The sequence below is a fragment of the Emydura macquarii genome, unplaced genomic scaffold, assembly GCF_026122565.2.
Source record: "Emydura macquarii macquarii isolate MOO-44397 ecotype Brisbane River unplaced genomic scaffold, CSIRO-AGI_Emac_v2 contig_719, whole genome shotgun sequence".
Taxonomy (NCBI): Eukaryota; Metazoa; Chordata; order Testudines; family Chelidae; genus Emydura; species Emydura macquarii.
This window is the reverse complement of record NW_027130856.1, coordinates 7,210,577-7,236,965: the sequence shown is the minus strand read 5'-3', so window position 1 is coordinate 7,236,965 and position 26,389 is coordinate 7,210,577. Positions and strand designations below refer to the sequence as shown.

At 38.9% G+C, this 26,389-nt stretch overlaps 1 protein-coding gene across 1 annotated transcript in view; it reads right to left on the bottom strand.

Moving 5' to 3' along the window:
- Nucleotides 1-26,162, bottom strand: part of PITRM1 (pitrilysin metallopeptidase 1) — a 37,901-nt gene extending 11,739 nt beyond the window's left edge. The window contains exons 1-20 of the mRNA XM_067542654.1: nt 26,021-26,162; nt 23,876-23,972; nt 22,290-22,396; nt 21,324-21,475; nt 20,685-20,799; nt 20,515-20,611; nt 19,861-20,021; nt 18,272-18,398; nt 17,545-17,633; nt 16,717-16,845; nt 14,753-14,866; nt 14,261-14,357; nt 11,552-11,686; nt 7,030-7,168; nt 5,499-5,615; nt 3,353-3,485; nt 2,778-2,898; nt 1,301-1,377; nt 779-944; nt 561-661 (exon numbers count right to left, since the gene is read on the bottom strand). Coding sequence (XP_067398755.1) covers nt 561-661; nt 779-944; nt 1,301-1,377; nt 2,778-2,898; nt 3,353-3,485; nt 5,499-5,615; nt 7,030-7,168; nt 11,552-11,686; nt 14,261-14,357; nt 14,753-14,866; nt 16,717-16,845; nt 17,545-17,633; nt 18,272-18,398; nt 19,861-20,021; nt 20,515-20,611; nt 20,685-20,799; nt 21,324-21,475; nt 22,290-22,396; nt 23,876-23,972; nt 26,021-26,073 — 2,327 coding nt within the window. The 5' untranslated portion in view covers nt 26,074-26,162. The remainder of the gene's footprint in view (nt 1-560; nt 662-778; nt 945-1,300; nt 1,378-2,777; nt 2,899-3,352; nt 3,486-5,498; nt 5,616-7,029; nt 7,169-11,551; nt 11,687-14,260; nt 14,358-14,752; nt 14,867-16,716; nt 16,846-17,544; nt 17,634-18,271; nt 18,399-19,860; nt 20,022-20,514; nt 20,612-20,684; nt 20,800-21,323; nt 21,476-22,289; nt 22,397-23,875; nt 23,973-26,020) is intronic.
- Nucleotides 26,163-26,389: the final 227 nt, after the last annotated feature.

Sequence of the window (26,389 nt, the reverse complement as noted above, 5' to 3'; positions counted from 1 at the left end):
AACATACCACCAGCACACTATCACTTAAAAATCCCACTGAATTTTCATTTCTTTCCCAAAGACAGTGAATCAAAACTTGTTGTGCAACAGCATCAGACTTAGCACTTTATAACTAAGTGACAACCTGGCATTCCTGTCCTGAAGGAGACAGATAAACTATGTTTAAGCTTTAAAAGGCTGTCTCTCTATACCACTATTACCAATTCTTTCTTTACAACTAGATCTTACCACTTCTTACCAATTCTTGCATTTAATAAAAACTGCACATGGGTCATTTTTCCCTACCCAAATCAAGATACAACATCCTACAAATTAAAAGCTTCAGAACAAGGTTAGTACTGCAACAGCAACTTCTGAAATTACAGTGCCTGAGTGCAAGTATTTTAACTTTAGCATTTCTCTTCTCTTTCTCAATATTTAAATGCAAAGAAGCTTCCAGGTCCTCATTATTTCCCCATAGAAGCAGGAACTTCTTTAACCTGCATTACATGAGTTATTTACAGGACATTAAACTTTTTTCTTTGACTATTAATAGAAAAGGAGCATTAACAGCATCTCACCTCACATTATCACTGTTTAATAAATATTTCTTAATGCGTGGTAGTTTGCGTAGTACTGGTTTGATATCAGACATTTCTGCAATTCGCTTCATCAGTTTCACCTGAAAAGGAGGGAAAGAAATCATCAGCAAATGTGAAGGTAGTGTATACACTAGCATAAACACACACAGTACTGTATTAGATTTTGGAATCAGTTAAATAAACCACCTCCCCTTTACCTGATCCATGCCATTAAACATTTCTTGTAACTCTCCAGCAGGCGTAAGGGTTTTGCTAGCTCTAACAGATGCATATAAATGTCCAGAATCAGGAATTCCATTTGACAGCTCTTGTGCGGTCATCTTCACTAGTACTCTAAAATGCTCTTCTTCTTCAAAGTGTGGGCTATAACGGGAAGGGTGGAAAATAACATTCACTTGCTACAATAGTACAAGTTCATAAAAAACAGACAAGAACAATGGAGAAAAACAAGAATTCTCCGAAATGCTCTCGTCAATTTTAAATTATTAAATGATTCATTTTTATTAGTTCTAAAAACTAGCCTTAACCCATTCAGCTATCCATTTAATTCATTATATAGTTTGTATAGAGAGCAGAGTATTTTGATTTAGAACATACTGAAACTAAGTTACTCAAAGATAGAATTGCCCCAGAAAAACGAGCTGCTGTTTGTTTGTTTTTTGAGGGAGAGGGGGAGGGAGAAGACAGACCAAAAACACAAAAAAAAGCCAATACACTACTTGTTAAAGATTTCACTCCATAAATGCATCATGTCTGGCAGATTTCTATCCAAGCACAGAGATGAAAAGAGCACACCCTAATGGAAAAATGGAGAGAGACTTCACACACAGGATAAATCAATAGAAGACAACTGAAATCAAGGCTTGAGAAACACAAGGTAGCATTTTATGAAAGTGATTCTACAGTGTCAGCCTAAATGGCCCACAACACAGAACTACAACCAGATTGATACTTTACTGAAGTGAGTCCCCTACCAAAACTGCAGGGCAGACATGAGGTGTAGTTACATAGCTCTACATGAACTATACCTTCCCTGCTGTAGGATAAATACTGCCCCATTTGCCAATAAGAGCCAGCTTCTGTGCCCCTACATAAGCCCATCACATCCAGAGGGTGGTTAAACATGGAGCAGAAGCAAGGAAGTGAGACAAACAAAGCTGTTCAGGAGATTGAGAGCTCCTTGAAATGAGTCCCCAATCCAATCCCCTAAAGAACCGTTCAGAGATACTAGTTCCCCTCTCCCTGCACACACTGGGCAGGAACCACTGCACAGCAGTTACAGAATGAGAAGGGGACCAGAAAAAGGCAACATTAAGAAAAATTAGAAAAGAAACATGTCTGATCACTAATGAATTTGAGTATGTTGACTATTTCTTAATTATACATTCTTAGTGCACTACATATGTAGGTTTGGCAGAGTTCAATTTTTATTTTTTATAATTTCAACAGACAATATCAATGTCTATTTTTAAAGCATTTTTTATATTTTTATCAATTTAAATTGTCACAGTGAGGTGTGCCGGGGGCAGATCAGACAATTGGGGAGGTCCGACAATTTTTTAATGATAGTAAATGTTGAGAATCAAATAGTTAAAACTTTAACCATTATAACACAAATTGTCAACATCTACATGTCAAAAGAAAGTAAATATCCTTGTATAAAACTCTAATATGTTCTCAAGCAGCATTTTTCTTACTTTGCTATCTATACACTTCTATCATCATCGATGGAAATATATTTTCATCTATGTGTATACAGTGAAATCAATGCTTTCTGATAAAAATCTAATAATCCCAAATTTATACATATATTAGAAGTCCTAAAATTATAATGCCATGCCCCTCTGTCATGGAAGAATTGAAATAGGAAACCATCTTTTGTTCCTGAGGGTTTTTTTTTTTTTTTTTTTTTAACACTACTTGATACTGTGGTCAGAGATGTTATAAAAACAAACTGAAGATAAATCGTCATGTAAAATGTTACCTTTGGGATAAAAGTAAGTTACTGTCATGGTGAAATTTATATGTTTCATAAGCCAACAGAAGCCCACTTCTACACCAAGTTTTCAGCCCGACATGTTTTGAAATCAGTGAAGTGTTCAACAGTAGGTGTCTGCTTTATGGAGAAATCTTTCTCCACCCTTAACTATAGGGCTGTCAATGTAATACAACAGCATGTATTTTGTTATGATTTACCTGTTCATATGCATCCAGGTGTGAATCATCTGGAATGATATGTGGGCTGACAGACATCCCACCTGTTTTTAGCTCCATTTGCTGGGCTTGTTCTCTATAACCAAGGGCTCCACAGCCCATTCTGTAAAAAAAAAAGTAGAGTTTTATTTCTGCTGAGTTCAATCATATAGTAAAACCAGAAACAATCCAAGTTGGCCAATACAAATGCATAATGTGACTTAGGAGTGTAAGTGATCTGAGGCATTACCAAATACATCATTTTTTTTTAATTAATAAAGACACTTTAAAATGTCAGCAAATACCCAATACATGCTATTAAACAAGGAAGAACATTTAAAATACAAAAGGGTGTACTAAAAATGTATTTGATAAATCAAATGGCATACAAGCTTGCTGTCTCAGACCCTCCCCCATAATCAAAATTATTTGTACTATTGAAACATCACTGAAATCACCAGAAAACAGAGGTAAGTCAAAAAGCAATAGTTCTAGGAAGTGTTGACTATCAATATTATTTCCATGTATTGTAAGACATCATCTCATCCTCACAGATTCAAATACACTAATTATCTTACTTAGTAATGACATTGCAGAAGAGAGGCACATATGGTTTGAGCTCCTCTGGAAGTGTGTTCAAGCTGGAAACAGCTCTGAAATACACGATGCCATTGGTCGGCTGAGCACAGTACTGGACAGGGATTTCATCAGCTATGAATAAGAGAAAAATATTGCAGTCTGCATCCCTCACTCTGAGCACATGAAAGCTATGACATTTGCCAAGAGGACTTTATAAAAGAGTTATTTTTGATACAACAAAGGTAATAGAAGGCCACTTCCTGTATTAATTGAGGGTATTGATATGAATCTGGACTGAATCCTGAGTTAGTAGGAATCGACTTCAAAATTACCAGATTGAGAAAGGTCATTAAATATTTAAGTTTTAGAGTAAGAGAAGGACAAGGTAGGTGAGGTAATATATTTTATTGGACCACCTTCTGCTGATGAAAGAGAGAGAATCTTTTGAGCTACATAGAGCTCTTCTTCAGGTCTGTGTAGCTCAAAAGCTTGTCTCTCTCACCAAATAGAAGTTGGTCCAATAAAAGATATTACCTCACCCACCTTGTCTCTAATATCCTGGGCCTGACACAGCTACAACAACACTGCACACAAGAATAAGAGAGTAGTCAAACAACTGAAAGGCAAATTTTTTTTTTTTTTTTTAAACCATATTAAGGAACCTTTTATCCCTTTTTCCTCTTTACCCCATCATCTCCAAATTAGGGGAGAATAACTGGAATTCTTTTGTGGTAAACAAAACCAATGGGAAATTCAAATATATTGTAATTACTGATGTAAAGGCTAGCCTTGCTGACCCATGGGAAAGGAGGAGGGTATTGTTTGGAGGAGTACAGGAGAAGAGGGGGAATGAGATAAAGAAGGAAACAATCATTTTTAAAAAAAATTAGTCAGAAAAAGCTATTTTCAGGCCCATTTTCTTTTCTTTATGTCCCTTCTCCCCCCTTTTAAGTATATTGGGGGGTTGCTTGTGCTGAAATGAGAGAGAAATTGAGGTGGCAGCTTTATTAATGGCAAACAAGTTGACCATTTGAGTACAGGCAACAGAAGAAAAATTGTGGGAGCCACAGTAGCGAGATTTGTACACAGAGAAGTATGCTTGTTAAGGAACACTATATAGCATGATTCCACAAGTCAATATCTATCAAAGTTCAGGGAACAGCATAACGGGGAGAAACCCAAACATTTCGGAACTCTGATTGCCTGAAATAACTCAATTTTTGTATCTAATTACCCTACTGTCTTTAATAGTCAGCAGCTCTCATATACTCTTCTGGGGCCAGAATTTGCTCCTTCAACATTTTCTTAGAGGCAGGTTTTTTAGTTCATTACAATTAATTATGCTGATCCTGTTATAAAAGTGTTTTCTAATTATTGTAACGTGTTACCACAACAATTTATGTTGACTAAATTATCCATTGGTCTCACTTATGACATTTACATTTTGAAAGAAATACCTTTCCATTTCGCACCAGAGGAACAGATACTTTTTAGAATTCTGCCCAATGGTGATATTTAGTGGATGGCCAATGTAATTTTTATATTCTGTACAGTCTCCTGTAATACCCTGGAACTGAGAGATTATATTCACTTACCAGCAAGTGACAACAAAAGAATAGCTATTCAGTATACACCTTTTAGTTTTTCTTCTTATTCAATGTAGTGATTTCAGTCTGATGGATAATGTTTCCTACCACTTTTAGTTGCTAAAGCAGCAAATTCTGTTCTATGACCTATGCTAACATATGACAAGACCAAGCAATTTAGGAATATGAGACACAAGTACTTCTAGTCCATTTTGACAGCTGCTGTCAAAGGCTGCTCTTTTGCAGAAGGGCTCCCATTGAAAATTTTGTGCAATCCAATATCACTTTCAGAATTTTGCTACAATTACTTGTTCTCCATCAATTTACAAAACAGCCCTGGGATCAAATAGGAAGAGTTACACTATTTATTGTATTTCAAGTGTTGCAACCACCTTAGAACAACTTGGACTTAGGGGTATGGAATAAAAGCCTCAAGTCTGAACCAATATACTGCCAAGTACATGAAGTCTTTTCATTTCCTGTATACTGTACTTCTCAAAGTAAAATGCCAGCAAATTAAACCGTTCCTTCATTTTACAAAAAATGGTATTACACTAACCTGCAAATGCCATCTCCAGCTCAGTGAACGAGATTGTGGGCTCAATGTCAGATACTTTTAGAGCTGGGAGACAGGAAGTATCCTGAGGTTTGCTTTGCAGAGCAATTAATTCCAAACCTTATAAAGAAAGGGAAATATTAATCTTGATCTTAAAAGGTTTCCAATAAAAATTATATCAAAACCTAGTGAAATTATGTAACATATAGAAAAAACACATTTCTGGGGCAGAGAAGAGTTTGATATTTCCCATTCCTACTAGCTCCTTCAAATTATTATATAGTTACTGTATTTTATTAAAATGCACATTAAAGGCCGTTATACATAATCCACCAGCGTACAAACAGAATAAAGTGTTTCCTTCTCCCCCGTTTTTTATGATAGCATGTGACCCAGAGCTCTAAAAATTTACTGGACACCTACCAGCCAGATGACAGAAAGACCTCCCCTCACTAGCAAGCTCCATGGGCAATGCATAGCTTTCAGGTGAGAAGCTCAGTACCCCCCTGGAATTCTTATCAGAGTGCTCTCTCTGGATATTGCTGCGGGTTGTGTGGTTAAATCTATTACTCTCTTTTGAACTCTCGACCGCTACCTTTTATATCTGCCTCTGGCTAGTGGCTGCTTTAAAAAACCTCAGATTCAAGGCTTATAATATAGGCAACCTCACACCTCACAGCTAGAAAGTAGAAGGATCTCTCCCTCTCCAAATTCCATAACCTCCATAATACTCTGAAGTAGTATCTCAGCTTCTCTACTCCTCTAGATTTTGTCTCCCTTTTTTTCTGTGAATACTTTATAGCCTGATGCTGTTTATAGCTTTCCCAAGCACCAAAAGTGCTTTATAGCTACTGATGCTGTTTATAGCTTTCCCAAGCACCAAAAGTGTAAGTGATGTGATTGTTTCTTTGATTCATTGTTGTCCTCCGATTCCAAGTCTTGTTCATTTCATTTAGCGGCTGCTTGAATAAGCTACCTTAGAGAACTGCAGACTGAAAAAGACATCGTTGTATCAGTTCACATTCTGAAGGTTAGCTTGGTAAGCAAAAGGGCTGGAAATATAATGAAGAAAGCTCACATTTCAGAAGTGTTATTTAGGTCTTCTTACTTACTCATACAAGATTCCCTCAGAACAGTGGACGAAATTGATGATAGGTCTGCTGTTCTTAGAGCAAGTTTACTACATTTCCTATGTATTAGCTGGTTAATATCAAAAAGAACATTGTCTTCTCCCTCTCCTCCACGGCTTTGATCATTTTCTTCATTTTTTAAGTGAAGAGTACTTTAGATAGTGGAATGTATTGGTGATCTCCTTAACCATACATTTGTGTTATGCATGCAAATGCCAGTGCACACAGATTATTAAAAAAAAAAAAAAAAATCCAGTAAAGTCTTCCACTTTCAAAATAAATGTTGATGGTCTACTGGTATATATCAAAGAATTTTAAATATTCTATCAGGGAGAAATAAAATAGCTGGTTGTCATTTTTTAAATTGTTATCAGAACTAAAAAAAAGCATTAGAAGATGCTAACCTTTTTCATACGTTTGTTTCTTCTCTTCTTCAGAAAGAACATTGACCTTTTGTTTCAGTTTTTCTGCTTCCAATTTTGCTTGTTTTTCATAGTAGCTTTCATCTGGACTCATCGATAAAGTCAATCTATGTGGATTATCCTGTACAGATACATCCCGAGAATAAAATATTACGTTTAAGGACTGCTTCTTCCTCCCTTTTATCTTCAGATCCCTAGATTATTGCCATCACCAAGCAGATATATGCGGCATGCATATTATTTTGTTTGCATACCATCCAAAGTATTGTACTGAAGCCCCATAAGGTCTCATTGTTTCTTTCAGGCAAAATCCTGCCCTTTGATGCATTAATACACAAGGGGTAGAAAAGGATGCACACAGCCACAGGAATGAGCACACATGGCTTCTGTGAGTCATTTGAGCAGCCAGCATCCCGCAATGACACACTGGTCACTGCTCTAATCAAATAAATATAAACGAGACAAGTGTAACTTTCTCACATAGACAAGGCCACAGACACGAATGTTCTAGAAAATATACCTGACTAATGTGCCAGGTCAAGTAGAGCAGCCTAATTAGACCCTTTCCCCAGGCACCTCCCACCATTTGCCTAAGTGCAAGTGCTCAGAAAGTCCATGTGAAGCAGAGCTCCAAGCCACAAAGAGGGTACAACGGCCTATTAGGAAAAAAGTGCTGTCAAATGTATAGAGTGAAAAGACTTTTCCCTCGCCTCTAATTTTTCAGCTTGTAGCAACAATAAATACAAATCTTCAGATATAAGAACATCTCTGAGTATTACCATCATCACTTTCTAATTTGAGGGTACGGCAGGTAGATTCCCTTTTAAATATCTCATTAAAATTATACTATAAAGGACATTGTCACAAACTCTGTCTTGAATTCTTTTGCCATGAATGTCAAAACATTAAATAACTAAAGTCACCCAAGTACTTAAAAACAATAAGAGTGCCCTTTGGACAGCAACTTTCAGCTCACACCTTTCTCTCATGCTACCCCAGGCTATCACAGGAACTACTTTCTCTCATGAAATCCAGTTGGCAGTGACCTACTATAATTCTACCCTTCAAGAACAGAAGTAATTTGAAAAGAAAGGAAGGATGACCACGCTGCCATTAATTAGCTCACCATTGGGTGCTATTTTTGGTTAGAGGTGGGTGTATTTATTCACACACATTTCCCCCTTCCCCCCACTGAAAAATGCATTCAAGGCAATCAAAACATTTCATGAATTGGCCTTGAATTTGCCTAATTGTGTCAACTGAAAAAATTCCAAAATATCTGAAGTGTTTCTTTTCAACAGTGCTGAAACAAAACGTTTTGATTTTGATTATGATTCGAATTTTACTTCAATTCCTTTTTTTTTTTTAAACAGTATAAAACTAGAAAACAAGATGAAACAAACATTTTGTTCAACTCAAAATGAGAATCCCTCCCCCTATTCTTCTATCTTTTGGTTCAGCCACCAAACCAAAAAATTTAAAAAATCATTTATTCGCACAATTCTATTTGTGGTTTACTGGCATCAGAGAGTTTATACCATGTTTCAAAGCTGCTGAATGGATCCAAAAAAGCCTCAGATTTTTAAGGTTGTTCTTCCTCACCACAGTACTTCATTTTAAAAAAATAGAAAAGATTAAACTAAAAGAAAGGACTGGAAAATAAAAAGGAAGACAGGGAGGTTAAATACCGTGTAGGAAGCCACCGTGGCCTCCCACGGAGCCAGAGCCTGGGGAAGGCCCCGAGAGCCCTGATTGGCCTAACGCACACCCGGCCCCAGAGTCTGCCCGGCAACAGGAGACCCGGGCTGTGATAGGGCCACCCGGCCAGGCCAATTGGCAGCCGCGGGGCGGAGCCCCAACAGGAAGGGGAAGGATAAAAGCCTGGCCCCTGAGCTCAGTAGGACCCAGACTGCTGCCGGAGGCAGACGTGCTGCCCCGCCAGCAGAGGCCTAGGCCAGAGCCTAGCCGCCGCCGACGAACCCCGGCCCCACCTGGGACTGGGGATTGGATAGGGCCCTCGAGGAGCTGGACAAGGCAACCCGGCCAGGACAACTGGGCCGAGTTACCCCGACCCCGGGGCCGTGCTCTGGGACCACCAGACTGGACTGAGACCCCAGAGCAGCCCGAGTGGCGGACACCCCCGGAGGCCGGGCCAGATTTGGAGGAACTGCCGGCCGCCGAGCCCCTCCCTGCAGCAGGGCAGGACTTGGAGGAGCTGCCCGAGGCCGGCCCGCTCCCCTTCTACAACGACCTGGAGGAGCTGCCCCCTGAAGAGGAGTTTCCTGCCTTACCCCCGGTCGACGAGGAAGGACTAACAACGCTACCCCAGGTGGACTACCTTAGGGACACGGACGCAGCAGGTACTAGGGTCAGGGGGGAGGAAGTAGCCCAGGGACAGCCACGGCCTGTGGCTGAGTCCGCCGTATTGCCGGTGTGTTGCGGCGGGAGCCCTGCCGGCACAGTGGCAGCCGCTTCTGCCACTGCTAGGGCCCTGGGCTGGGACGCAGTGGAGACGGGTGGGCCTGCGTCCCCCTCCCCTTCCCCCGTTCCCTAGCCACCCCAGGAGAATTGCTCTCCTGACCCCGCCTGAAGCTGTTGCCTCCTCTGCTCACCCTGCCTAGGGGTTGGAGCACTAGACTCCTGGTTTGCTCGCCTTGCCTGAGGCCTGAGCGATCTGCCTCTGCTCACCCTGCCTAGGGGTTGGAGCAATAGACTCCTGCTCGCTCGCCTTGCCTGAGGCCTGAGCGATCTGCCTCTGCTCACCCTGCCTAGGGGTTGGAGCAATAGACTCCTGCTCGCTCGCCCTGTCTGAGGGCCTGAGCGACCTGCCTCTGCTCACCCTGCCTAGGGGTTAGAGCAATAGACTCTTGCTCACTCGCCCGGCCTGAGGGCGAATTAACAAGACTGATCTCGCCAAGAGCGAGCTATTCCCCTTGTAGGAAGCCACCGTGGCCTCCCACGGAACCCGAAACGCCTACATACCGTAACTTAGTTTTATAGTAAATTCAAAGAGAAGCTGTGTAAGAACAAGACTCCAAAGAGACCTTATCATCAACTACAGAACATTCAAAAGGGAAGAAAGTCCTTTGATAATTACTAAAAACTGCTAATAACAGAAATTGACATTGCTTGGCATGACAGATTGTACCCCTAAGTTCACTACTTTTATAAAACTATAATAAATTTTGTACAAAGTATGCCTTATGCAATATCATTTGAAAACTCATAATTCGCTGATCATTATTGTCCTGGTAAAATATGCGTGGCAACTTTGTATGTAAAGTTATAAGATTCTGCTGTAAGACATTACTAAGGTATATTCATACAATGTTACTAAGGCATACTAAGTCTGAGGAAGCAGCCCAAACCAGTTCCTCAGTGCAAACTGACACCTCAGCCAGGTGTGAACAAAATCAAATTGAACTATCAGCTGGGTATTCTTTGGCAGGTAAAAGAGTATGACCGAGAAATTTACTTCTTGGCAATGGAACAGCTGGAGTTTCCTGTGTAAACAGACAGGCTGTATCCCAGCTAGAGAGGACTCTCAAAAGAGGAAGAAAAGATATAAAAATGGGGAACAGAGGATACAAATCACCTCTCTTCCCTCATCTCTACTTATGGCATCAACAATGTTTGAAAGATAAAAGAAGCATCACTGAACTGGGGGAAATCCAGCCAGACTGCTGTAAGCTTATGGTGAGAGAAACCCTTTTATTTCAAGTTCACTTAGCTTGTTAAATTAGGTATTGTCTGTGTTTTATCTTTTGTTTCTTTGTAATCAATTCTGACTTGTATGCCTAATTACTTGTAATCACTTAAAATATATCTTTCCATAGTTGTTAAACTTGTTTTATCTAAACCAATGTGTGTTTGGATTGAAGTGTTTGGGAAACTTCATATGGGATAACAAGATTTGCGCATATAATTTTCTATTAATGAAATGACGGACTTTCTATGAGTTTGTACTGCACAGAAGAAAAGTACATGACACGACGCACATTTCTGGGGACAAGCCTGGGACTGGGAATTTGAGGTTGTCTGCAATACCATTCAGGAGTGGCTGACCAGAAGCCACCATATAACTCAGCTGGGAGTAATTCACATGCTAGAAGCTGTGAGAGCAGACCAGGAGTGTTTGCTCTCGCAGTGTAAAAGGCACCCCAGATTGAAGAATTGAGGGGACACAGCTGTTCAACAGTTCAGATTGTACCCTGGGGAATGTCACAATCGGATTCTGCCCAGTATTCATATACACACTTTAGTTGGACATCTGGCAAAAAAGGGCTGTAGCCACATTTTTAAAGGTCTTAATTTTAAGGTCTATATGACGAGTGGACTCCATCTGTAAATGCTGACATTTTAAGCTACCTACAACAATGGGTTCTATAGTTATGAAAAAATCAAGAGGCCTGAAGCTAGTACTATTGTCACAGGCACAAACAGTGTGGCTCAGAAACTGTGATTTAGAAATTAATATTAAAAGAGCTTTTTTTAGTCTCCTTACCTTAAAATACTGTTTAACTTTTTCTTGAAGAAATGTTGGGTTTTCCTTGAGGTACTGCCTGAATTGAGAAACATTGTCTGCAATCTTCAAAAGTTCCACAGGGTCTCCTTCATGGTTCCAGCAGGAGGCTATGTACTTGATTGACAAGAAATCAGATTAACATGATACTTAACTGTGCATAAGATATTTCATGGATTGTGTTCTGTAATATGCATATCACACATTACCAGTCTTATTTATATATTTATAGCAGACAAGCAACATGCAATACTTCAGAAATACCACCATTTGATATGTACATAAGGTAAAAGTGACACTACTGTTTGTTGAAAGGGACAGAGGTTATTAGCCCTCCGGCCCCCCCAAAAAAGTTGTCTTGGCAAGCTCTCAATTTTCGAAGTTTTCACCTTAAGGAGTTCTATTATCACATTCTTCCCCCTCTAGTCTAGACCTCACCCATCCCCTTACTTTTAGAATATACATTCAGTCCAACTGGGAGGAAAGGCATGAAAAAAGTAAAACTGAACCAGAACTGCTGAGAGATCAGGTTCTACAGTCAGTTACACATTTGTATGAGTTTTTCAGCCTAAAGAGAGGACTGTGTTTTTACACAACTTAGTTATACATTTAAATAGGACCATTGTCAAAGGAGATAAGATTTTATAAGCAGAAATCTGATGAACCTTTTTGTTTTGGAGGTTTTGTTTTTGTTGTTAGGACTTGAGTGGGAGGAGTTATTAATTTTAAAATTTGTGAAACTATTATTGAAAGTTGACATACTATAGAAGAACCAGAATTGGAGAGATTGACAGTTTCTGTTCAGTAGAAGAGACACACGAAAAAAGATTTGAAATAAAGTACTCTACAAAGCTAATGTAAAATAAACGCAGAAAAATTGTTCATGTACTTCATTTATCAAAATTATGTTTTCTACAGTTCTCCATTCTCATTTTCTTAAAAAATACTGGTAGGTGTTGTAAGTGTGTAACATCTATCAACACTCTAAAAATATTTAAGAATACTGTGGGAACTTTCTGTTTCAAAGAACATTATTCTTTCCCATATGCTCAAAGTAATTGTTGTGGAGTGATGGTAATCATTCCATAGTTAAAGCTGCAACTGGGCTTCCATTATCAGAGCAATGCTAGTTCCTGACCAAAATCTGCAAGCAAAGGGAATATCAGTTGAAAAATGGATAGGTTAGGTCTTGGGCAGAGAGAATTTTTTCTACAAACTTTGGAACATTAACAGTTTGCATGAAAGCATGCTTCAAGATTTGGAAGAATTAAAAATTACTCACTTATTAACTTTGATTGGTCTAGCTATAATTTGTTTGACAGTTTCAATGTGTCTCTACAAACGCTGTTGAAGAAAATTAAATTCCTGTATGATTGCACTCTAAAATAAGGTGTTCCAAATTCAACAATTTTGTTTTTTCACCACTGTTGTAACAAGAAATTAAAAGAGAAGAGAGAGAACTCAGTTACTGGACTTCGCTTGCTAAATTCTAGGGTCTTTAAACTATCATCCCAGGAAAACTTGAAGTTGAAAAGTTATTTCCATTTTTATTATTAATGGAAATATGGAGAGATTAATATGGAGGTCACTGCTGGAGACTTAAGCAGTTTTTTTTCTTTTAAATAAAGTATATTTCTAGAGTATTTTCTTGCAAAGATAATCCTCAAACTTTGAATTAATTGTTTGCAAGTTTTATCAATTAAAATGGGATTTTTTTGCAGCAGAATTTAATCAGACAAGCTGAAGACATTTTAAAAAATGGTGATCACCACAGTGAGAAACTTATAAAGCTCCTTTTGCCAGATCCTAACTTGAAAAGAACAATGAGACATTTAAATTAAGTTTAATTTGATTCTTCTATTTCATAAGAAGATAGTCATGCATTTTTCTTGCTACTGTCCCTCCCTCAAGTTTCCCAGTAACCCCCAACCCCACTCTTGAGGACCTCCTAAAATGCTCACTTACTTTGGATCTTAGGGAGGTCCACAGGTGGGGTTTGCAGGCTGAAGAAAGCATGAAACCTGGATAACATAGTGGAGAATGGGATATAGAGTCCTAGCAAAGTGGGGCAGGGTATAGTGGAGAAGACAGGAAGGGTGACAGCAGAGTGAGGAATAGTGGACAAGTGGAACACAGGGTGTACCGAGACAGTAGAGGAGGAGATAATGGGGAAGAGCGAAATATTCCACCTCTCCTGTAGATCCTACAGCTCACAGAGCCCTCCACATTACAAAGCTTAGCAGGCTTCTCAGGGTCTCTCAGAGCCACACTCATTTTCTAGGGGGCTCATCTCTACCGTTGCTTCTATATGGAAACTTCAGATAAACATTCAAGCCAGTGCAAATTTTCATGTTTAAACTACGATCTTTTTAGCAGCAAAGTATTCTGCTTTTAAATAAACCAAGTATTCAGTCATTTATATAGCACTATGGAATGCAAGATGCCTTACAAATGTATATGTCCTTACAAGAACTGGAGCAATCATTACTCAAACAAGCAATCCCAGCGAAGCTAACCAGAAAACTGGCCCTAAATTAGACGATACAAAGTCTAATGACAACAGACTTTTGTGGATATTGAGGGAAGGAAGGAGAGACAAAAGAAAGATACTTAAATGGAAGTTCTGCACAAGAAAGGCCTTCTACGACACTGATGAAAACAGACACTTACTCAGAAAAAAGGAGCACTTACTGATGTCAGGGCAAGTCCAAAACTTGTAGACTGATGTTTCATCTGGATTTCAATTTTGTGAAGTAGAGCTTCAATCCTCTCTTCCTCAAATCCTTTCCTTTGGGAAAAGTAAAAAAAAACAAAAACACACACACACACACACACACAAATCATCATCAATAAAGACCTGAAAATGAACTACATTATTGATGAAACATTGTTACTTAATATGTACCATACAGAATAAAACTGATATGAAAAAAGATCATATTGTGCCATATAATGAAACAGCACTAATATTAACTCCTGAATATTATGGTGAGGGGCACACTAGACATAGGGGAAGTATTTGAGGAAGAGGGAGAAATAAGATTAGTTCTTCAGAGCACCAAACCACTATAAATTGCTACTTTAGGGTAGTTCCATATATTTAAAAATAGTAGATATTTTAAAAATACACTTTTAGAAATAGTTTGTGCTAAAAGAATACTTCAAGAATTTAACAATACTCACTCAATAACTTCATCTATTGTTCTACCAATAATTTGTTTGACAGTTTCAATGTCTCTCTCAGCAATTCCCTGCAAGCCTACACTGAAGTAAGCCTCTCTCGTGCAGCCATTAAACCTAGAATAAAAAACATTTATTTCAGTGGCAGGTACTAAAACCTTTGCAGTCTATACAACACAGAAAGCTTATAAATAGCTAATGAATGCAAAAAAAAAAAAAAAAAAAAAAAAAAAAAAGTAGAATTTACAAGATCTACTCTAAGATGGAAAAAAAAAACTTAGTAAGAAGGCAAGAAGCCAAATTCTTCAGCTATTTATTTTTCAATTTCAGTAGGAATATTACACTCTTTTTAAAAGTTTCAGCTATGGTTCAAACCAAGGAATGAACTACAACTATAAAACCAAAACTAAACAGGAAGAACTGAAAAATTTTGGAACTAATCTATATTAGTTTTTTCAAGTACAGAAGATTTTTCTGTATTTATATAATTTTATTTAGATGGCAGACACTAAGATAAAAGCTCTTTTTTTTAAACCAACATGTACATTCTACTTAGGACAATGAGTAGAATGCAACTATAATTTAAACTTCATATAGCAGTCTGAAAAGTGAGCACAGAGATGATATTTTGGGGGTTTCATGTTTATGTCTCAATGACTCAACAGACGTAGGGAAACTGGGATAAAAGAAATTCTAGTCCAAGTTTTTACAAGTGATTAACTTTAGGGCTCAGCTCTAGAAACCTGAAATCCCATTTTCAGAAGTCCTGAACATCCTACAATTTCAACAGAAGACAATGGAAAGGGAGTTGTAGGGGTTCGGCACTGCTGAAAATCAAATCCCCTGCACTTAAAATTGAGCATGCTTTGAGCTGCCCAAATTAGAGGCCATTTACTTTTTTTTGCCATGAATGACTTGTCAAAGACCATAAAGTGATTCAGAACTCAGAAGCATAGAACTAGAAAATGTCCAATTATCTAGCTTATACTCATTCTCTAGACTATGCTACTTCTTAATGTTGCACTGATAAATACATACTAGCTAACACTCAAAGCTACCAGTTTCTTGCCAAGAGGTTGCATGTTAACATAGCAGGCACTGAATATTGTCATTTTAATTGGAATGAAGTGTAATTATTTAAAACCTTACGTACTTAGGAAATGAACCTACTAGCAGTTATGCACATGGGTAACTTAACTCAAATAAAGAGTCCCATTTCTCTGTTCAATATAGTAAAGAACTGCATCTATACAATTTTCTAGGTCTACACGAGACTTTTGGAAGTGCAAGGTAACTTAGATATCGTAAATGAAAATCTGATGATATTTCATTACACCAACAAAGATGTGTTTGTGACAGTCTTCATAAGTCACGAAACTAATCAGAAAAAAAAGAAAAGCACCACAAGTAAATAAAAGTCTACCAAAAATTAATTTACTGACTTTCCAAAGTAATCCTAAAGCACTAAAGTTAAGATGTCAAGATAAAGTAGTTTTGGATGTTGAAAATAGTATTTTGACATGTGAGAGACTGCCACAGGGTTTCAGTCCACTTGCTCCACAGTGTATAGAAATAAATATACATTTGAAAAGAACTGTTTAAACACTGCATGCAAGTAATCAATAACAACAAAACAGTAACATGGATTGTGAATTATGGGCCTTATTTTGATCTCTATTAGTGTAAGTCAGGAAGCTAATTTAAATGAATAAATCTGTCTATTCGGGTATCTTGCAAGGTAATAATTTACACTTGAAGATACTTCACTGTTCCATTATGGAAAGAGTAAAATACACCAGACGATACTTGTATAAAAAGAGCATGCAAAATTATAATGAGTTAGTTTTCCCCCCACCTATACTTTGGTTTATTTTTCAAAAAAGGAAGTAATTTTATAACAAGAGCAGTATTAATGTTATAGAAGTTATAGTCATTAAATGATAATGTAAAGTAAATTTGACACTTACCCAACATCAGGAGAAAAGTCTGTACCAAGATTGGCCTCAAGTAAGGCTTTGTAGAAGGGAGAATTAGGTCCAACAACCAACAGGGAAGACAACAGGTTAAGTGTGAAAGTTTCAAAAGTATCTGTAATACTAAAGAAAAAAAAGTAGGTTTCTAAAAATCAGTGTTACAGCATTGTGCTCTTTAAAAATGCATTGTGGGGTATTGTGTATTATAGTTAAGTTATTGTTGGCATCAAATATACACTTCTACAGGTTTTCTTTGGGTGGGGAGGATGAGAGGTTTTTTTGTTTGTTTTAAACTAACTGCCAGTTCTGCATGTGCAGTTTGGGCTCCTAGAGCCAAACTGGGTTCCTTTCACCTGCTACATTGCCCACACAGAAGTTTTACAGGTTAAATTAGGCCCTGAGGTACATATGGGAAACCCTATTACATTCAGTAAGTTTGCATAGGTGCAACCAATTAGAATACAGTGAACCATTGGTTCCTAGACACTGGTCCACAGAATACCTGGTACTGACTCCTTATTTCCTCCCACTAAAGTGGAAGACAGCTAAAAATACATTATTACTTTCTTAATATTACATGCTCTAAATAAATAATTGATGTAATTGTCAAAAGGATGTTATTTAATTGGAAAAGGAAGAGAGGGGAAGGCCACAATCATGAATGGGATTCGAGGAGGCCCACGCTAGGAAACAAGCTTGAGAATCCTTGTATTAAACAATTCTACTAATGGTGCAAATGGTGAAATATAACCCTCAGTAAAATCCTGATTTAAGAGAATAGACAAGATTCTTCTGTTGTAATTTCATTTTCAATATACTTACTCTGCCAACAGGAAGCTGACACTGACAGTTGTCTGCTTTGTACGGTCTGCAGCAAATGAATCTGAACCACATTTCACATGATGCTCTCTCTGTCACGTATAATAAATAAGTAACTAGAGGCATTAAAATGATTTAAAACATTAAACTTTAACAGAAGTTAATAAATGATCATTTGTGTTTCTATAGCATCTTCCTTCCAAATGTTAATGAGTTAATTTGTAAATTCATGACATTATCCTTGCTTGTTATCATCCGTGTGAGGTAGATAATACCTCCTTTAGAAGTGGGGAATTGTGCAAGAAAGGGTCAAACAAATCCTGCACTAACTTCTACCCCATTTAACCCTGGGTGTAAATTAAAGCAGGAGTTGGTCTACAGAACAGAACAATCTTCTGGCAGAGCAAGGAATAAAGCCCATATCTCCTGACTCCCAACACTGTGTTGATTACTAGATGGATAATTCTCTAATAAATTAATACAATGTGGTATTCTTCAAAACACTGAGGGATTGCTGAGAACCTAAAAATAACAGCGCACAGATCCTAGCAGTCAATCATTTAAATTCATCTTAAAGCCCAAAGATAGTTAACACTTTTATAACCAAACAAAATGTTGTTTGCTTTTATAAAACACCCACACTACAGTAAGTTGAATAGCACTGCTGACCAGACTCAGTATTTAAAGTACTGTAATACAAAGTTTGGTTGTACATTTATCTTTTACTTACAGGCTTATCCCAGAGTTGCTGTTTTGGGATGGCAGTATATGGTTCAATTCTATGAAACTTATTCAGTGCTTCTTCATGAATTTGTTTCAAATGCTGCTCCAATGGGAAGTTACCATAAGTGAAGAACCTGCATTTTAAATATAAGATTAGGATTTAATTTTTAGTCTGTATACATAATACAGCAGCAATGAAGTCCATTACATTCTGTATTTCATGCATCTTTTAGTGAATTAGTTATATGCAGAAATGAATGTGATTATGGCCCACAAATCCATCAAAAATGCCACCAAAAATTCTACTGCGGAAATAAAACTAACACACACCAATCAGAAAGGTATTCGGAGTTGAAGATCCCATGCCATTTTCCAGTCATCGTTTCACGTACTGAAGACAAGATCACTAAAAGCCAGATGCTAGTTTGAAGGATAATGGCAAATACTCTTTAAAAAAAAATTGTGTCCAAACAATCTAATTGCAGCAGCCAAATACTCAAAACGCTATTTTTCTAGAAGAGAAGTTATTTTAGCTCCTCACAATACAGGTAAGATCACGCAATCCTTGCCTCAATGAGGTCACAAATTTTGGCCTGATTTTGCAATTGGATCCACTGAGGCAGACTCTGGCACTTGCAAGGAACATCGCTGACCTACAAGGGCTCTACACAAGCTCTAGGAGCTGCCTATGCAGAGCATATTTGACAATCGAGCTCTAAAATTCAGACATGTTAGAAAAACGATGAAGAGAGAAACAAAACAGTGGGATGTGGACTTAGAGGTCAGCATGGCAATATCTTAATTAATTTCTCATGAAAGATGCTGGATTGTCAGCCCTTTAAGCTGTCCACAGAACTGGTTCAGAAAAGGCAGCAGCAATACTAGTTTCTTCACTAATATGCCTCAGTTCTATCTGAAGGAATCATCTTTAAGCAGGGACATGGGACCACTCAATAATTGTCAGGGACACAAACTCCTCTGGCCCCAGGGCCATGGCGGTGGGAAGTGAGCTGCTTCTCCTAGGGCTGGGGAGGGAGGTAAGAGCGAGCTGCTTCTCCTGGGGCTGAAACTGGGGCAGAGGGTGAGGGAGGAAAGAGCAAGCTGCTCCTCCTGGGGCAGGGCGAAGAGCACGAGCTCATCCCAGGGTGGGGGCACAGAACATGATCCCCAAAAGAGTCAAAATTAAATTTCTGTGTCTACCCGTCTTTAAGTCTCCACATCAAGTCAATCATTAGCTTCTATGCAAGCCTTGCCAAATATACCAATAGACTTAATGTCTGAGCAATGTGAACACCTACCAGTAGGAATTTGATACCATTACCTCACGAAACACAGGACATCGAAGAGCCATCAGATTATAACATCTTTCTGTGACATCCAACATGGGCTGAATTTGAATGATTGACAAAATTAAAAAAAAAAAAAATCTATACCCATTTATTCATTCTTGGGGCCATACAATTTTGCCCCACACCTTAATAAGTAAACACAAATATAAAGTAAATACCTGCATTATTGTGAGAGAAAGAAGTAAACACACACACACTGCTAACCCAGTATATAATCATCAAAGAAGTCAGCAACAATTCAATATACCTAGCATTACTTGGATGATAATGAATGGCATGGAACTGTTTAAGCTGTTCCCATGTAAGGTCAGGAATACTTAATGGGTCTCCACCAGATATTACAGCATAAGTGTGATCAGGAAGGAGTTTATTCTGTAGGTGTTGTGAGAATATCTTCTCATTGTCTGTCTTAAAGGAAAAAAAATAAATTTTAGTAAACCATCAGAAAAGTTTTAAGATTAAAAATATTTAACAGTAAGACCTGATCTTACAGCCCTTACTCATAAAAATAATTCTTATACAAGCATGTAGTCTACCAGTTTCATTGACTTTAACATAATTTTTATTAATAAGTTGTTGTCATTGTTTAATCAGATGACTAAGGGCTATTCCTGCAACCCTATATTTCCAACCTTTACTCAAAAGATAGTATTTAAGTAGTGGAACTTGCTGTTCTCCTACTTTTATATAAATAATAAGCTGTTCAACAGACTATCCTTCAAAATAAATTTTATTCTGTCTATCTTCAGTATTACTACTGAGTGTGGGAGGTTAATATTGGGGAGAATGGGACTATTCAAACTCAAAGAAACTATGAAATTGTTAATTTGCAATTTCAACTATTTTAAATTTTCACAATGCACCTTTATAAATAGTGTTGATAATAAAAGCCAGAACTTACAAATGCCCCTTTCATTTCATTAAAAACAATTCCTTTGAAGACTAGCGGTGTCTGAGGATCAGCTGGATTCTCGTGTTCTAGCCTCCAACCTTCTTGCCTGTAAACATTTTAAAATTATAAGCAAGTCTTTGATTTTTAATGTTTACACACACCAACTGTTTAAATCTTACCAGAAATCTAATTGTCGCAAACATGGGAAAAAAGCAGCATCCAAATACACGGACAGGAGATTCTGAAAATCCTTTGGATTTTGTGTTGAAAATGGGTAGAGTGTGTAATCACTGGCTGTATACAAACAAAGTCAAATATTAATGACCAAAGTGTTCTAGGATGTTTGCAGTGCATTTCACTTCCTATTTTTAAGTTGGATTGTCCAAATAATTAATTGAAACAGAGTAGAACCTCACTAATTTGCACACCCAATAACTTCTACAGAATGTGATGGTTTCTCCCCATTCCTCAGCAAAGATTTAATACTGTAGTAAGGACACTCATCATTAAGATAACATCATTTTTACAAAACAGACAACAGAACATTTACTTATATACTATGAAGAACCAAATACTATATGAAAATTAATCTATACTTGTCAAATGAACAAAATACATTTTGTAAATCAGCACTGTCTTGCTTGTTTGCTTGCTAGTTTACAAAATTCAATATTTTGCCAAAGATCTCCCAGTCAATGTAATTAGAGAGGTTCAACAATAGTTTTAAATAGACAGTTATAGCAAAACAAATAAAAATAAACGTGCAATTTAGGATGTAAGACGTCATCGTCATAAAGTATTAGTTATCTTGTACTCACCTGTGAATGCATTCATGAAAGTGGACAGTGATCTGTTTAACATCTTAAAGAAAGGATCTCTGCAAGGATACTTTTGAGAACCACAAAGCACAGTGTGTTCAAGGATATGTGGGACACCTGTACTGTCCATTGGGGTGGTACGAAATTGTACACTGTAAAAGAATGCAACACAAAGGTCTGTGACCAAAAGACAATGTGTTTATTATTTGTTTTGTAATGTAGCTGATGCGAGAGGCAGCATGGCTTAATAATTAAACTAGTCTTCCAATTCTGATGCAGCTGAGAGGAAGAAATATAATTTCTTTCAAGGGGAAACAACCAAGCTCACAATTAGAGGACTTTTGGGGGCTTGCTAGGAGGAGAATTTATACTTTTTGGATGAGATATGGTGTTTTTCCAGTGCATTGTATGCAGTAGGACCACAGGTGATTCGGTAGACAAAAAAGTAGCCAAGGCTGTTGATAAAACAGCTACAGTAGCTAACACCAACACTGTACATGTATGCCCCCTTTTGACAGGGAGTATAGCAATATTTGTTACTAACGTTACAGATAAATTGTGTGATTTAAGCCTTGACTACAAGTGAAAGTTGTACCACTTTAAAAACATCACAACCTCCTTAAGCAGCAGTTCTTAAATCCTTTTAAGAGGGTCTTATACCAATTTAGTTTACAAAGGTAAGCAATCAACATAAGCTAACTTGATAAGGCAGTCTGAAATGGATTTGACAGAATGAATTTTTCCTTATTGAAAAAATAAACTCATTTCACTAATTGAAAAGCAGAGGAGAAATGAAGTTTTATAACATTTTTGGTGAAACAGGATTTTTTTTTAAATCTTACAACTATGAGCTCCTTAAATGGAAAGTATTAGTAATGTTCGTGTATTATGAAGCTGAATTAGAGTTTGCAGGTCTCAGGTCGATCCTCATATGGAATGTGCTTTATAAATATTAATAATATATACCTGAATAGATTATTGGAATCCTCACGTGCCACATGTAAATATTTGGCTCCTGTGTTCTCATGGCTAAGTTTCACTACAGTTAGGAATAGCTCAGGAACAGCTGTCACCTATATTGGAAGAAAATCTCCATGTCAGTATTTAGATAAATCCTAGGTAAAATAATTTGTGAACACTATGAAAAGAGCCAACTACCCTCTTGGTTGCACATCAAACATATCTAGAACTAAATTAGAAGAAATTAAGGTTATGAAGAAAAGTAAAAGCATTTAATCAAATGTGCATTGTTACATACATTGTCACAGATTGATACTTCCATATGCTATAAACGATTTTGCAAGACCATTTGGTACTTATGTATCTCCATGTTTCTGAGAGCCAGATCAAGCACGTAGGCCCCCATCCTGCAGTTGGAGCTAGCATTGGTCCTGAACCTCACACCAACATGGAGTCTGATTAACATCAATGGGACTCAAGAAGCACATTGCATCCAATCTCAGATCAGAGCCTTAGGTTGTAAATAAAACTTAGTTGGTGAATAAAACGTAAGTGTTGCAGGTCTAAGGATCTGAGTTCCGCTAGCAGCTTTGGCACAGATCACTGATTTTAGCCAAATTACTTCCAACTCTGTGTGTTAAAGTTTTCCTATCTGTAATATGGGGATAATGATACTGACTTCCTTTAAAAGGATAGCTGCTGAAAAGAGTTACACTGGGGGTGTAACTGGGGGGTCACAAGGTTATTTTATGTGAATTGTGAGCCCACCCATCTCTGAAGGCAGCACCACCGCTAGCAGCCACACAGAAATAAGGGTGGCAATGGAGTATTGTCTGCTGTGAAAAGTGATATTGACAAGTTTCTTTGTACAAACTCCCCCCCCCCAAGTATTAAATAGTAACTATTCAAAAAATAACTTTTCTGCTTATAACAATAATTCAATAAAATGTGTTTTAGTCTTAATTTTAAAAAAGTGGTTAGATAAGGTAAATTCATTTTAAACAATCGGATTATAAATTTACAATTGAAAATAGTGTTAAATATAAAAAAAATTATTTTTAATTTACATGGGGGGGGGCATGCTCAGAGGCTTGCCATGTGAAAGGGGTCATGAATACAAAAAGTTTGAGAACCAAATTAATATTACTACTTCCAATACAATAAATAGGGCATGCCACCCAGACCTAAGAAGAGCTCATATTTTTGTATTAACTTGCAAAAACAAATAGCAAAGCACAGTGAAACAAAAGTACTGACAGATGATTGCATGTTTAATATAATAGTTTTTAATGGCTTCAGTGTCTTCTCCAAAATTCACACACAAGCCACTGTGTTTTGCTCGTCACAAATTCTAGGAGAATAAGTGTCTTCTTTTAAAGCAGGCACTTTACGCGTTAAACATTGCCTAAAGATTTTTGTGCACAAAAATATTTATTTGCTTCTAGTTCAAAGCATATACGTAAATACTTACCCTGCAACTCTGACTCTTGGTCTCAACGTCTGCAGGGAAACATTTTACATTAAGAGAAAGTTCTTTTCTACAATTACAAAGTGCCCACAGTCACAGATGGAGACAAAAGACAACACTGTACCTGGTTTACAGTGAACCCATGGATTTGTTCTCCTATCTTGTATTGTAGTGCTCTTTCATTTGCAGACCCACTCCTCCATGACTTTTGATTCCAAGTCCTGAAATAACATTTTTTTAAAACAAGATGCAACCGCAAGAGCAGGTTTTTCCACACCCCAACCCCCTTTTTGTACTTTAGTTTAGGGGTGAGAGAGAGGGTGTATTATTATGATTACTGCACTCTATAGACAAATGCCAAATTACTATCTAGACAAATTTACAAGACAGAGTTGAGTTTATTGCAAGATTGGAGCCTCTTATGAACAACCTCCACCTCCTCCATATGTGCGCACACACAAATTCACTGACTTCAGTGGGCACCTGCCTATATTGAGCCTATTTCAGGATTGGGGCCTAAGATGAAAGAGGCAAACATTGGTTAGGATGGGTGACAATTTTAGGGTCTTGTTTATATTGGGAAAATTTCAAAACAAAACTAACAACATTCCCACCCATTCAGCCAAGCCCTAGTGTAATCAAATTGTGTGAATTAAGCCTTTGCTGCATGTGTAGTTCTTAAATCCATTTAAGAGGGTCATACACAGAGGCTTACCATGTGAAAGGGGTCACCAGTACAAAAGGTTTGAGAACCAATGAGCTACATAAATATTACTACTTCCACTACAATAAATAGGGTATGACTCCCAGATCTTTTTTGTGGATGTTTTTCCAGTGTAGACATGGCCTAGCATTATGCAAAACTTTAGGGGAATACATTGAAGATTGGGGGAAGCAATCGGTAGCAATGGGTTACGTCACATTGATCAGAATTATATGTGGTAGGAGAAGGCTTGACGTGAAATAGTAATTTTGCTGGGGTAATATCAGGGAAACAAACAGGTTCTGGAGAACAGGAGGGAGGCGACTGTGTGTTAGGACAACATTAGAAATATATCTGTGAAGGACAGTTAAAAGGGGGGACAAAAGAGCGATTAAGATCTATGGGATGTAAAGGAGGAGTTTCTGTGAGGCAATGTCAGAGGGGTTATGACCTCAGCAGAGGCGGTGTTTCTTAACAGATTAACAAACGGGTGTGAAATAGTACACCCTGGTGTAAAGACTGAGTGTGTGAATGGAAGAAGGCAGTGTTATCAGGGGTAGGGACTGTGAGGAGTAATATCAGAGAAGGTCAGGACGATATGTTAGGGTGTGTATGGCTGAGGTCGGCTGTAGAATTCATAGGGAAATAAAAGGAAGTTAGGTACTGTAAGAACATGAACTGTGGGGGGCAATATCAGGAAGAGTTAGAGTATGGGATATCAGGGAGCGGAGAAGGATATCAGGCAGAGACATCTGGGGATAAGGAGGCTATGTGCATGGGCAGAGAAACTGGTGAGTGTGTGGGGAAGAAGTCTGGGGAGAAGGATTATGTGGGAGGATATCTGGGGATGAAAATGATATGATAGGAGGTGAAGAGGCTGGGGGAGGATGATATATGGGAGATGCATAGGGAAGAGGATGACATGGGGATATGTAGGGAGCAGGAGAAGGATGATACAGGGTATTGGAAGGAGAATTCCACAGGAATGTGTGGGGGAGATGCCGGAGGATAAGGCTGATATGGAAGAAATAGAGGGAGACGTCTGGAAAGGAGGATGATATGGAGATGTGTGTGGGAAGAGGGTGATATAGGGATGGTGGGGAGATGGGAAAAAGGATATGGCAGATGTGGGGGGAGCAGGGAGAAGAGGAGGACATAAGGGATGCGGGGAGTCGGGAAGGTGAATGATATGGCAGATGGAGGGCTGGATGAAGGAGGACATGGGGTGTGCTGGGGGGAGATGTCTGGGAAAAGATGATATGGGGGAGAATATAGGGGACGGGGCTGAGGGAAGGAGGCGATGTGGGGGTGTGTGGCTGAGGAGAAGGATGCTGGGGGGCGTGGGGGAGGATACAGAAGATATAGGGAGGCTGGGGATGTGGAGATGTCTGGGGAGAAGGTGGCTGTGGTGTGTGGGGGAGAATAGAGGTGGATGGGGGGGAATGTCCGGGGAGAAGGATATTGGGGAGAAGAGGGGATGTGTCTGAGCTGGTGGAGCGGGGGTCGGGCCCCAGGCCAGCCGTCCCCAGCCATACAGCGCCCCCGCCCCGCTCGGCCCCTCCTCACCGGCTGAGGCTCAGCAGCAGCAGCCGCCGCGCCGCCCGGTAACGGCCCCACATGGCTCCGCCAGCCCGTCCCCCGGCGCAGGAAGACGACGGAGCGAGCAACAGGACCGCGTCCGGTCCAGGCCTGCTACTGCCTGCCCTGCGCAGAGCCCATGGCTCCGCCTCCCGCCAGCGGCCCGCCCTCCCGTCCGCGGCGGCGAAGAGACAAGCTGCAGTCCCGGTGCTGGCCGGCCGGGCGAAGCGGAGCGGGCGGGGTCGTCCCCGCGTGTTCTCGCTCAGCGCTCGCCCGCGGGCAGCCTTCCCCGCCCGGCTGGTCTCCTCCCGCGCTGCCCGGGCTTGGGCCGGGCTGAGCCTCGTGACATGCTCCGAA